The 13,820-nt window shown below is 41.1% G+C and overlaps 1 protein-coding gene across 1 annotated transcript in view; it reads right to left on the reverse strand.

Annotated features, from left to right (window-relative positions):
* Nucleotides 1-5,391: 5,391 nt before the first annotated feature.
* The window catches only part of rims4 (regulating synaptic membrane exocytosis 4), a 123,711-nt gene continuing 115,282 nt past the window's right edge, over nt 5,392-13,820 (reverse strand). The window contains exon 6 of the mRNA XM_072556151.1: nt 5,392-10,519. Within this exon, the coding sequence (XP_072412252.1) occupies nt 10,301-10,519 (219 nt within the window). The 3' untranslated portion in view covers nt 5,392-10,300. The remainder of the gene's footprint in view (nt 10,520-13,820) is intronic.

Here is a 13,820-nt window from a genome sequence, read left to right on the forward strand (position 1 = left end):
TCAATGAAAAAGATGGTGGAAGAAATTCAATCATATTTTTCGAAACATAAATTGTTTAATATGCAAAGGTAAAAATTTTACAAGCCTATGGGAATCGGACAGGGAGTATATGACTATTGGGAGAGCTCTTTCAAAGACTGAGTACAGGCATAATGGGTCAAATGGTCTCCCTCAGCCTTGCATTGAGTAAGAGATTAGGATATCAAGTAAGACACAGCAAGGGAAAGAGTTGGCTGAGGGATATTTTAAAATAGAAGGCGTATAATTTTGCCAATAACTCCTTTGCGATTTGAAATCTGGAGAGAGTTGAAACTAGATTCACCTCTTGTCAATGGCTAAGTGTCTGCTAATTTCACTCACCTGAATGATCAATCAGAATCACAAACTGAGTTTGTTTTGCCAAATTGGATTGCTATTCCAGAGGTTGTTTGAAAATCAGGTTTGAGTTCAAGCATTCATTTCAAAAACCCAGGTGAGAAGGTAAAATATTCCCCGGGGCCTTTTTCACAAAACAATTCCAGCGGTAAATAACCAGGGGTGGGCTTCAACAGCAGTGAATTGGAAAAATAAATCTGAAGGCCTCTCAAAATTGAGGGTCGGGATGTGTTGAAGAAATGCAATCTTCCAATCATTAATACAACAGAATTCTAGCCCAGATACACAATCAATAGAATCATTAGGAAAGACAACACTTCGTGCCCACTCCACTATATGCTCCACCTTCTCAACCTATCCTCATTTGCCTTGATTCCTTCAACAACCCAAAAATATGGAGGACATTAGCAATCCCATGTGTAAAGGTCATCCTGACAATGAATGCCATGTACTCCAAAGTTAAATATTAATGTCAGCATTAATTAGACATTAAAATATTTATATAAAACAAAGAACTGCAGACACTGAAGATCTGAAACTAAAACAGAAATTCCTGGAGAAACATAGCAGGTCTGGCAGCATATGTGCAGAGAAAACAGTTCAAAGGGACTCTGCTCCCTCTCCACAGATGCTCCAGGCTTACTGGGTTTTTCGAGCAATTTCTGTTTTGATTAAAATCTTTGCATTTCACCAAACGATATGTATCTAAGCATTCAACATTTATTCACAAATACTATCAAAAGATTTTATTTCTCAAATATGTTGGTAGTATTTTCCAAACTTAGAAACCAACTTTGGGCCATCTATTGATGCCTCAGGAAGCTGGTGAGTGTATGTAAATAATTACACACATTTGTTTAGATTCATTGTGGTGAGAAGGATGAACTCACTAGCACAGGGAGCAGCCGTGGACAGTGGCACAGATGCATTGAAAAGAATATTGGATCCAAATGAGGGAGGAAGGGAAAAAGGGTAGTTTGAAAGGATGAGATTAAGAGGCGGTGGGACATGTCTCCTGCGCAATGTAAGGGCATGGACTAAATGAGTTAAGGAGTTTTGTTTCAATGTTGTATATCCTATATAATGCTTGCTCCCTTGATGATTAATGGTAGTCAAAAGTAAAAATAGATTTTTGATGAATTTACCTTTGTGTATTGACCAGTAGATTTCTTTGTGCCACACCACACTTTAGTACCAACATCTCAAAAGAAATACCAAAAGCGCTGGTTTTCAAATAGTCAATGAAAGCTAACAGCAAAGGTCTATCAAAAATGCCAGAAGGTCACTGGATAATGGCCAGGGAATGGAAACTTTATGATAAGATCAACATGGGCACTAGGGAGATGTGACATTGTCCAGAAGAATGTAAAATAAAATAATGAACAATTCTCAAGATAAAGATGGCACCTTATCTACATCTCAAAGATCTTGACAAAGATCCAGAGAAATCTAATAGTTACTCATTCACCAAATAACCCTTTGCAGCTAATTGAGAATTTTTGCATTAAACACAATGATATCATTGTCAAGGCATTCTGCCTTAATGCCAGCATGTATAAAAATTTAAGAAATAAGGGAGGCCATTCAGCCCCACGAGCCATTCAGTTCATTCAGTACAATCAGAACTGATCTTCTACTTCATCTCCATATTCCTGGTCTATTGCCATATCACCTAACCCCTTTAGTACCCAAGCAAGTATCAACCAATCTCTTAGATATATTCAAGGACATAGACATCAAAAGTTTGCCAGGCAAGAGAATTCCAGAGATTCACAAAAATCTTAGTGAAGACATTTCATCTCAGACTTAAACAATCAACTTTGTGTTCCTGTCTTCTAGATTGCCCAGCCAGAGGAAAGAAACTCTATATTGTAAACACCAGAAGGTTTTATCAAATTTCAACTAGATCACCTCCTTGTGCATGTAAACTCTATGAAAAGTAAGCTTACACTCACAATTACTCTTCATATTACAAACCTCCGTCCTAGATACCAATCTGTTTTTGCAGTGTTGATATTGGACAACAATGGCTAGAAGGAGTACTAAGGTACCGAGAGATAGGTTCAGTCCCAGATGATGGTGGGGTGTGGGAGAAACAGCTGTGAAGTTAAATCCCACGCCCCTTCATTCTTCCGTGACTTTTTTGGAAAATGAACATCAGGTGAGTCATAGTTTGATGCTATCCTATTTTGAACTAAGACTAATTTCACCCTCATAATCCTTCTTCAACCACACTGTGGACGTCACACAAGAGAGAGGGAAATATTACTGCACTTTAAAAAGAAAAAATAGGAATGGGGCACTTTTCATTTCAGTCTCCCCGTGTCATCATCAATCACACCCACATACAGGAAATGCAAAACAGAAAACAAACCTTGTGCGTCACTGCTTTCTTCAGAAGGGTATACCCTACAGTATTCACATAGTATATGGCCACTGAGAGATGGTTAACACTGGTGCCGAGTAAACCTTACATTATGAAATCAGTTGCTGGAAAAGCGCAGCAGGTCAGACAGCATCCAAGGAACAGGAGAATCGATGTTTCGGACATAAGCCCTATGTCTGAAACGTCAATTCTCCTGCTCCTTGGATGCTGCCTGACCTGCTGCGCTTTTCCAGCAACACATTTTTGAGCTCTGATCTCCAGCATCTACAGTCCTCACTTTCTCCTATTATGAAATCAGTTGTGAGCTGGACAGGCCAGTGATTATATTGTCCTTTATCCTATATTGTCTTTAGTTGTCATTTCTTGAACCGCTACAGTCCCTTTGGTTTCGGTATACCCATGATGCTGTTAGGTACAGAATTTCAGGATTTTGACCAAGCAACACTGAAGGAACATCAATATATTTCCAAGTCAGGATGGCGAATGGTTGGGAGGGGAACTTGCAGGGGGTGGTCATTTTGAGACCTACAACACAGAAAATGGCCCTTTGGCCCATCGTATCAACACCAGTCATAAACAGACACCTAATTATTCTAATCATATTTACCAGCACTTGGCCCATAGCCTTGAATGCCCTGCTATTAAATACCTCTTAAGTGCTATTAGGGGTTTCTGCCTCTCCCACTTTTATCTGCAGTGAGTGCCAGATTCTCACCAGCTTCTGAGTGAAAACATTTTTCCTCACACCTCCTCTAAATCTCCTGCCCCTAACCTTAAATGCATGTCCACCCACACCTCAGTGTCCCTATGTATCTGCTGCCCTTGTCCTTCTAGATGGTAGTGCTGATGCATTTGGAAGGTGCTGTTGATAGAGCCTGGGTGAGTCACTTCAGTGCATCTTGTGGATGGTACACACTGCTGCTACTGAGTGTCAGTGGTGGAAGGAGTGAACGTTTAATGATGTGCTGTCAACAAAGCAGGATAATTAAGATTGGTTTTGTACTGGGTATTATAGTAACAACAATATGTTCAGTATCTTAGCCTTGGCTACATGGTGATTTGAATGAAAATCTGCTTCTGTTGATTCTATGAGTTAGATAAAATATTTCACTGCCTCGCTCAATGCCCCAGTCTCAATGATTTTACATTGAATTTACAGCAAGTAAGAGGCCATTTGGACCAACTAATCTCAGTCAGTGCTTAAGCTCCATAACAGCCTTCTCTCACCACTTGGTCACATCCTCTCAATATATCCTGCCATTCCTTTCCCCCCAATGTACCTCTAGCTTTGCCCCAAATACCAGGGAGCTGGGGTTGGGTGGAGGAGTTACTCCCCTCTTCTTCCAGTTCTACAGGAATTGAGATTCACAGAGAAATAATCTCGACTTTTACTGGCAGCCTCCAACAGTGGCATTTAAGGAGCTCTGGTTGACCAGGTATAGACCCCAGAACCCTGCACAGAACATTTCAAGCTTCAGTCAGTCCCAGTGAATTTCCAGTAAAGCTCCTGGAACAAGGTACCAGGTGCTAAAGCCCCTCAGAAAATGAAAAGGTCCTAGTGTCTTTTTCAGCAGTTCCCCCAATATTGTCTGCCCCATTATTACATTGGATACATATTGGATATACAGAACAACCTCGATTATCCAAACGAGACAGGTGGGGAGTATTTTGTTCGGATAACTGACTGTTCGAAAAACGGATAATGTTTTTACGGGACCTTGAGACCTTGTTCAGATAATTGATGTTTGGATAACCAAGGTTGATCTGTATATCCTGGTTTGAGACTGGAGGCAGAAGAGGAAATGAGTATTTTTTTTCGTCTTAGTCAGTGTTGAAAATCCAATATCTCCCTTGGTGCTTGGTTTTGAGTTAATTAATGCAAATATTGACAGGATTTAGGCAATTATTAACTCTTAAAGAACAGGAAGTGCTAGTAGTAATTAATAATAATTAATAACTGAGGGGTTCACACAGATTTTGCAGCAAAAGCAGCTTCTGTGCTGACTAAGCCAGGACCATCCCACTGGTGATTTAGTTCAGTTTGAACAGAAGAACATAAGGGATAGGAGCTGGTGTAGGCCATTCAGCCCCTCTAGCCTTTACCACTGTTCAATACCTCCATGACTGATCTTTCCCACCTTCACTTTTCCAACCTACACCTCTTTGCCCTTGATTTCCTACAGTCCAAAGCTCTTTTGATTTCTGATATGATTAACAAGTTGGATAACTGTAACTCACTCTCCAAATACTACTCCCTTCTCTCTAGCTCAGTTTCCTTCCTCAAGATTCTCACTGCCTCTCCCTCCTCTCTGTGACATCATCCCTCCCCTTGCTGGCTCTCTTCCTTCTCTCTCTGATCTCCATTCTCAAGGCTCCCATTCCACAACGCCTCTCTTCACCCCCCCCTCCCTGCACTCTCCTCACCCCAAGTCTCTTCCTACAAGCCCACTTTCCAGTCTTCCACTTCCCCAACCTCAAAGCCCTTCACTGACTCCCACCTAATGCCCATTCATGCCTGTGAAACAGGCTTAGTACATATCAGCGTAGCCTCTCTGTTCCGACAGTGCACTGCAAAACCAGGAGCATAATCCAAATGTTTTCTTTCCAACCACCCCCACCCACCCCCACCCCACCTCCATTGGTGCTTCAGTTCCAGGGAGGAAATTCTAAGCTGCAAAATTCAAAAGTAAAGAGACTTGGGTGCAACTCCGTACAAGTGATGGAAAACAGAGCATTCAGCTGTCATATTCCTGCTTTGTCTTCGAGCAATTATTGCAAACTTACATTCATTTATGTTTAAAATTAAGAAGTCACATGACACCAGGCTATAATCCAACAGGTTTATTTGGAAGGACTAGCAGCTTGCCATGTCAAATAAACCTATTGGGCTATAACCTGGTGTCATGTGACTTCCAATTTTGTCCACACCAGTCCAACACCAGCACCTCCAATTACGTTTGAAATTAAGTGGGTACATATAATTGCTAGCACTTTTGAAAACACATCAGGAAACAATCACATGTGTGCATGGAATGAGCTACCAGAGGAAGTGGGGGAAGCTGGTACAATTACAACATTTAAAAGGCACCTGGATGGGTATATGAATAGGAAGGGTTTGGAGGGATATGGGCAAAATGCTGGCAAATGGGACTGGATTAATTTAGGATATCTGGTTGGCATGGGCAAGTTGGACTGAAGGGTCTGTTTCCGTGCTGTACATCTCTATGACAGAATGTGTACATTGTTGAAAACATCCACATGTTGCCAAAACAAAACCTGACATCTCAATAACATTTTAAACTACCTATTCTTCATCTTCCTTTTTGGGATAGACATCATTCCCCTTTTAAGCCAGTGTTTGTTAGACAGATCTCAGTCAATGGCAGAGCAGGCTCAATGGGCTGAATGGCCAGCTTCTGCTGCCATGTTTCATCATCTTAAAGTCTTTTAAAATCAAAGTTGAAGGCAAGAGTGAGGTCTGTACTGTGTGTGCTGTACTGTGTATGCTGTACTGTGTATGCTGTACTGTGTATGCTGTCCACTCGGGTTTCTCTCTTAATTATGACCAGGTAATGCCTCACACTTGGACACTAAAGATATATTCTGCCATTTGTTGCTAGTGCTCTCACACTCACCATTACTTTGAATGTTGTGTAAAGTTAGATTCAGATGCATGAAGCTTCCTAATTATTCTCCCAAGCTTGGTATGGAATGAAATGTCCTTTTGAAATAAATTTCTGCATGAACATGCAGCAACAATATTTCAGAGGTTTGACACCATCCAGGCAGAGCAGCCACATGTGATAGGTACCACATCCACCATATTCAGGAATCACTTCTTTCACCATGGACACTCAGTAGCTGCAGAGTGTTGGGCACTAGCTGTGAGATCCTTCATGAACACGGGGACTCTCTGCACTACCGCATGCTGCCCTGGAGGTGGGCGTGGGGGGAGGGTACAGACTGTCACACATCTCCTTCTGGAATGTGCCTTTGTAAAGGAAGTCTGGAGGAAGATGCAGTGGTTTGTGTTGAGGTTCATCCTGAGCAGCTCCGTGACGTGGGACTCTGTGCTCGACGATCTGTTCCCCGGGATGCACACTGAGATAAACGTCAAGTGTACTGGAGGACCATCGACCTGGTAAAAGATGCTGCTTGGTCTGCCTGAAAGGGGTTGATCCTGACCGAGTGTGGCAGACTGGCACATTCCAAGTTCTAGGACTACGTCTGAGGGATGCACTAAAACTCAGGGCAGCTGCTGCTAAGGTGCAGTGGGGAAAGACCACCAGCTCAGATCTTTCTGATGAAGTTAAATCAGGGTCCGGTCCGTTATCAGGACTTGTCGGTGCCTGAAATACTGTATATAGTATCTTGTACAAGTAAGAAATGCCTTGGGTTTGTTAGCTGGTTAGAGTCAAATGTCAATGTTTAATTGTTTTTTCATATGCTACTGTCCAGAATCGAACTGCTTTCATGACTGTGTATGTATGTAAAGATATTTTTATGAAAAGTACATTTTTAAAATTTAAAAAAATGCTGCAGTGTGTACCATCTCCAAGATGCACTACAGAATCTGACCAAGGCTCCTTATAGAGCACCTTCCAAATCAATTATCACTACCATCTAGAAGGACAAGGTTAGCAGATGTGAGACACCAGCACCTGCAAGCTCCTCTCCAAGCCACTCACATCCTGACTTGGAAACATATTGCTGTTCCTTCAGTGTCGCTTGGCCAACATCTACGAACTCCTTCCCTGAGTGCATTGTGGATCTACCTACAGTTTATGGACTGCAGCAGTTCAAGAAGGCAGCTCATCTTCTCAAGGGCAACTATTGATTGGCAAATGATGTCGGGCCAGCCAGTGACATCCACCTCTCTTGGACGAATATGTGTTTTTAACAAATCCAAATGATTATCAGGATAAATGTAGCAATGAAAATCATTCTCTATCCTTCTCTGGTAAGGTAGCTCTGTAACCAAGTATAACACAGCTCACTTGAGAAAGGTCCTTACAGTGCACAATTCTAAAGGTTTAAAACACGTTTAAAAGTTCAAAATTAGTTTTGTGTATATATATGTGTATATATGTATATTAAATTAAACAACTAGCAGGCTTTCATAGTTAGAGTAAAACAATCACTCACTATTGATACAAGGAAAATGTATCAATAATAATAATTACTTAGATATGATTTTTTTTCTGTACCTTCACATTATCAATTATTCCTTAGTCATAATTTGTAAAACCATTTGCGGTTTTTCAGTAAATTTTAACCCTGTTCTTATTATATATTACTATGTCTACAATAAGGCTACTTTTTCAATAAGGGATCTCATATTTTCCAACATATTGAATTGCTATGTGGCTGATTACAGCCTGTTCCTAAGCTGCTACATTTGCTGTATCTAGAAATTTTAGTAACTACTGACTAGTGTAGAAATATTTAAGTGGCAGAATTTAGAAATGTGTTTTGACTTTAAGTCACCACATGGTTAACATCCAAACATGCAGAGAACTACCTCTTCATCAAGTTAATCTAATGGTTAATACTTAAACCTAGGGTAACAGCAACCAGCAAAAATGAGATTTCCTTCACAAAATTTCTCTTTATCAATAAGCCTAAGAGAAGTCACAATCTTCCATTACCATTAAAAAAACAATAAATGCCAATTTTCTCCCATAAGTTGCTGTATGATTATTCTAAGATAGAAAATCTGGGTTAAATATAAAGACTTTCTGTTATAATAAAGAATAACATGATAGTCGGGATTGTAACTACATAACTACACTTGTGTGAAGCAGAACTGTTCCATCAATTAAAAAACAGTCAGTGCTGGTTGGAAGGGAATAGCCTGCGATAATTGTCTTCTTAACTTAGTGCTTTGAAAGAATTAATTCCTTACAACATCCTTGACAAATTCGTCTGTACCATAAGTTAAACAAAATTAATTTTGGGTTTTCTTATTTTAATATGGGCAATTATTCCAACTCAATCTAGCGTATTTGGAAATGAGACAAAGAAAGTGCTGAATTTACACATTTTGAACTGAATTTAATTTAATAAGCAGCAATAAAAAAAAATTGATTGAGTGTTTGAGAATAGCCAGTGATTTAAAGGCTGAAGATTGAGATTAGACATTGATTCTTCCTGATAGATTCAAAGCAAGGACGTAATTTGGAATATGAAGAGAAGCTATAATGAGAACTCTTCAATTAAACTGAAGATCTCCCTCCCAAGTTCAGCTTGCCAACCACTTGTTTCCACTGTGTATGAGGACAAGGCTGGTACAGTTCTGAACACACTTGCTCCATGCTAACTCCAATATTCTTAGTCTAAAATACTATTCTTGCATGCTGCAACCTACAACTATTACATCCTCTCTTAATACATGGAGAATGTCTTAAAAGTTTCAAATTATTTTTAATTAAAGAGAATTCCAGTTTTTTACAAAATATTCAATTCACATCCTTGTGCTGCTCTCCCAGTTCCATAGCATACAAACTCTCTTCACATCCTCTTGAAATCTTCCTTCAAAAACTGCCGCTTCTAATTCACGTCCATTAAACTGATCCTAATCTGTGATTACCATTGAAGGTTGACACAATATTCTGCACCTTGCAAGACAATTATTGCCAAAGAAATGTACTGCCATTCATTGTTTTTTTTTAAAAAAACCAGTCCATTAATTTGTGTAATAGATCAAAGCAGCACTGATAACTACATTTAAAATATTTATTGATGTTAACTCTAATGATAGAAAACTGTCATATAGTGTATGTTGGAAGCATGTGGTAATAAACTAAAGTGCAATGTCAACTTAATGTCATGTTAATGAAGAACTATCCAAGGAAATTGGTTTTCCAGCTCTCAGGTATAATATATTTTCTCTGGAACTAAAGACCTCAGACGTCCTGTTTATTCTACAGTTATCAACATCTCCAGTCTACATTGATGAGTGGAGCTCACAATTAGGTGCAAGATCTTTAAGTCAGCTTTGCATCTTTGACGTGGGTGGCCCTAGGCTCATACAGCACAGAAAAGGCCCACTGAGTCTGTCCTGACCTCTCGACACTATAATAATCCCACTTTCCAAAGCTGTCAAAGCATATTGCTTGCATTCCAAAGATGTGGGCTTTTCAAAAGTTGGTGGGTTTAACTGACACTTTAAAAATCTAAGGAACTGTCAATAGGATTGGAAACCTGTGGTTGGAGAAATCCACTCGGCACATTGACTAGATGGTGAGGTCATTGAAGTCTAATAAAAAAATGTGGATTTAGACAATGGCCACATGAAACAATGAAACTACCACCATCCTTCACAGGGGCAGTGCCAGACACAAAGGTGTCATAGTTACCTCCTCCCTCTTTGATGCTATTGCCAGTGACTCAATTACCCTTTGGCCAAAAGAGGCTCCAAGGTGGAATGACCGAGTCAAACATGCATCTTGTGGAAGGACACCCACCTCCCTTCAGGGGGCCCCCTGCACAGCCCGAAGGCTCGGCACTAAATAAAGAATGAGAAAGTTTCCGCCGCTGTTATGACCGGTCACAGCAGGGTCCTACAGTGCTCTCCAGAGAGAGCTGGGAGGCGTTACGCAGGAGCGGAGCCAGGGGTGGGTCCACCATGGAGCAGGTGGGAAAGAGCTTGTACCATCCGACCGCTGCACTCGAAAGATCCAACTCCTCCAGCAGCACCTGAGCCACCCCCATAAAGTACTTGCGATCCATCGGGCCGTAGTTACCCCACACAATCACCTAGTCACACAGAGAGAAATGGGGGAAGAAACCAATCAGATCCAGCAGATTCTCATCACATCATCATCATAAAACAAAATACTCTCTTATATTCAAATGTAGATGAGGCTGCAAATGACTCCTTGTTATACCGTTCAACCAATGAGGAGAAAATAACGATAGATCCCAAGAACCCCCAATGCCATTTTGACTTTGGTCATTTTTCAAGCTCTCGGAGCTCTCCCCACAACCAAGCAACTTTCTCTTCTTCAAGCATTTGATCCAATTCCTTTCAAAACTCACAACTGAATCTGTATCCACAAAAACAAGAGAAACAGAGCAGCTATGTTTAAGGTGAATCCCAAGGCATTTCATACATGTATTAGGCGCAAGAGGTAATGAGGGAAAGGGTAGGCCCACTCAAGGGGATTTATGTATGGAGCCAGTTAAGTTCTTAATGAGTACTTCGCATCAGTATTCACCGAGGAGAAAGGCATGGACAATGGTAAATTTAGAGAAGAGTTAGTTGATAGTCTAAGACATGTCAATATTAAGGAGGAGGTGTTATTGGGTGTCTTGAAAAACATTAAAATAGTTGAGTCTCCTGATTGGATCTATCCCAGGATACTGAGGAAGGCCAGGGAGGAGATTGCTGAAGACTTGACAAATCTTGTATCCTCTTTCGCCCATAGGTGAGGTCCCAGGAGACTGAAGAATAGCCAACGTTGTTCCTTTGTTTGAGAATGGCAATAGCGATAATCCAAGAAATTAAAGGCAGTTGAGTCTTACATCAGTGGTAGGGAAATTATTGGAGAAGATTCTTAGGGATAGGCTTTACTTGTATTTAGAGAGTAATGGACTTATTAGGGAAAGACAGCATGACTTTATGCAGGGGAGGTATTATCTCTGAAATGTGATTCAGTTTTCTGAAGAAGTGATGAAGGTGATTAAGGAGGATAGTGCAGTAGATGTTGTCTACATGGACTTTAGCAAGGCATTTGACAAGGTCTGTCATGGTAGGCTGATCCAGAAGATGAAATCAGACAAAGTCTATGGTGATTTAGCAAATTGGATACAAAATTGGCTTGGCCACAGAAGGTAGTTGTGGAGGGGGTGTTTTTGTGACTGGAGGTCTGTGACCAGTGGTGTTCCGCAAGGATCAGTGCTGGGCCCTCTGTTGTTTATATTTTTTATAAACACGATCTGGATGGAAAGGTAGTGGTCTGATTAGTAAGTCTGCAGATGACACAAAAATTGGTGGAGCTGTGGATAGTGAGGAAGATTGTCAAAGGATGCAGCAGGATATAGATCATTAGAAAAGTCAAGCGGAGAAATGGCAGATGGAGTTTAATCCAGACAAGTGTGAAGCAATGCATTTTTGGGAGGTCTAACGCAAGCAAAAAGTATCCAGTAAATGGCCAGATTGTTAGGAACATTGATATACAGAGGGATCTTGGGGTGCAAGTCCATAGCTCCCTGACAGTGGCAACACAAGTGGATAACATGGTAAAGAAGGTGTACTGTATGCTGTCTTTATCAGTCAGGACATTGCATATAAAAGTTGACAAATCATGTTGCAACTGTATAAGACTTTACTCAGGATACATTTGGAATTCTGTGTGCAGTTCTGGTCACCACACTATAGGAAGGATGTAGAGGTTTTGGAGAGGATGCAGAAGAGTTTTACCAGAGTGTTGCCTGGATTGGAGTGTATTAGCCATCAGGATAGAGTGGACAAACTTGGATTGTTTCCATTAGAGTGTTGGAGGCTGAGTGGTGACCTGGAAGAAGTATATAAAATTATGAAAGGCAAGGGCAGGGTAGATAGCTGGGGTCTCTTTCCCAGGGTAGAGATTAAGTTGGATAGGTCCCCAGGGCCCAATAGTATGTACCCCAGGGCATTGAGAGTGGCAAGTCTGGGGCCTTGACCAAGATCTTTATATCCTTATCAGCCAATGGAGCGGCCCCAGAGGTCTGGTGAGTAGCTAATGTTGTTCCTCTGTTCAAACAGGGATAATCCAGGAAACTATAGAAGGATGAGTCTTACATCAATGGCTGGGAAGCCAGCGGAGAGAATTCTTCAGGATAATATTTATGCGCATTTGGAAAAGCATGGCTGAATTAGGAACAGTCCGCATAGCTTTATGTCATGTCTAACTAACTTGGTTGATTTTTTTTTAAGGTGACAAAAGTGATTGATGAGGGTAGAGCAATGGATGTTATCCACCTGGATTTTAGTAAGGCTTTCAACCAGGTCCCTCATGATAGGCACAACCAGAAGATTAAGACACATGGGATCCATGGTAACTTGTCATGTGGATTCAGCATTGGCTTGCCCATAGAAGGCAGAGGGTAGTGGTGGAAGGGTGTTTGTCAGGCTGGAGGTCTGTAATGAGTGGTGTTCCACAGGGATCCGTACTGGGACCTCTGCTGTTTGTGATATATATAAATGACTTGGATGAAAATGTGGATGGTCAGGTTAGTAAGTTTGCAGATGATACAAAGATTGGTGGAGTTGTGGATCGTGTAGACAGCTTGTCAAAGGATACAGCAGGATATGGATCAACTGCAGATGTGGGTGGAGAAATGACAGATGGAGTTTAATCTGGGTAACTGCACTTTGGGAGATCAAATATTAAGGAAAAGTATACTGTTAATGGCAGGACCCTGAACAACACTGATGTACAGAGGAATCTTAGGGTTCAAGTCCATAGCTCCCTGAAAGTGGCCCCACAAGGAGACAGGGTGGTAAAGAAGGTGTATGGCATGCTTGCCTTTATTGGTCGGGGAATTGAGTACAAGAGTCAGGATGTCTTGTTGCAGCTTTATAAGACTTTGGTTAGGCCACACTTGGAATATTGTGTTCAATTTTGGTCACCACATTACAGGAAGGATGTGGAGGCTTTGGAGAAGGTGCAGAAGACATTTATCAGGATGCTGTCTGGATTAGAGGATATGAGCTATAAGGAGTGGTGAGAAAAACTCAGGTTGTTTTCTCTGGAGCGGTGGAGGCTGAGGGGACACTTGACAGAAGTCTATAAAATTATGAGAGGCATAGATGGGGTCAATGGTCAGAATCTTTTTCCTAGAGTTGAAGTGTATAATACTAAGGGAGCATGCATTCAAGGTGAGAAGGGGACAATTCAAAGGAGATGTGAGGGGCAAGTTTTTTTTACACAGAGAGTGGTAGGAGTGTGGAACATGATGCCAGGGTAGTGATGGAGGCAGATATGATAGCAAGGTTTAAGGGGCATTTAGAGAGACACACAGAGAATAGAGGAATATGGGCCATGTGCAGTCAGATGTGATTAGTTTAGAATGG

This window comes from Chiloscyllium punctatum, chromosome 37 (genome assembly GCF_047496795.1).
Source record: "Chiloscyllium punctatum isolate Juve2018m chromosome 37, sChiPun1.3, whole genome shotgun sequence".
Taxonomy (NCBI): Eukaryota; Metazoa; Chordata; class Chondrichthyes; order Orectolobiformes; family Hemiscylliidae; genus Chiloscyllium; species Chiloscyllium punctatum.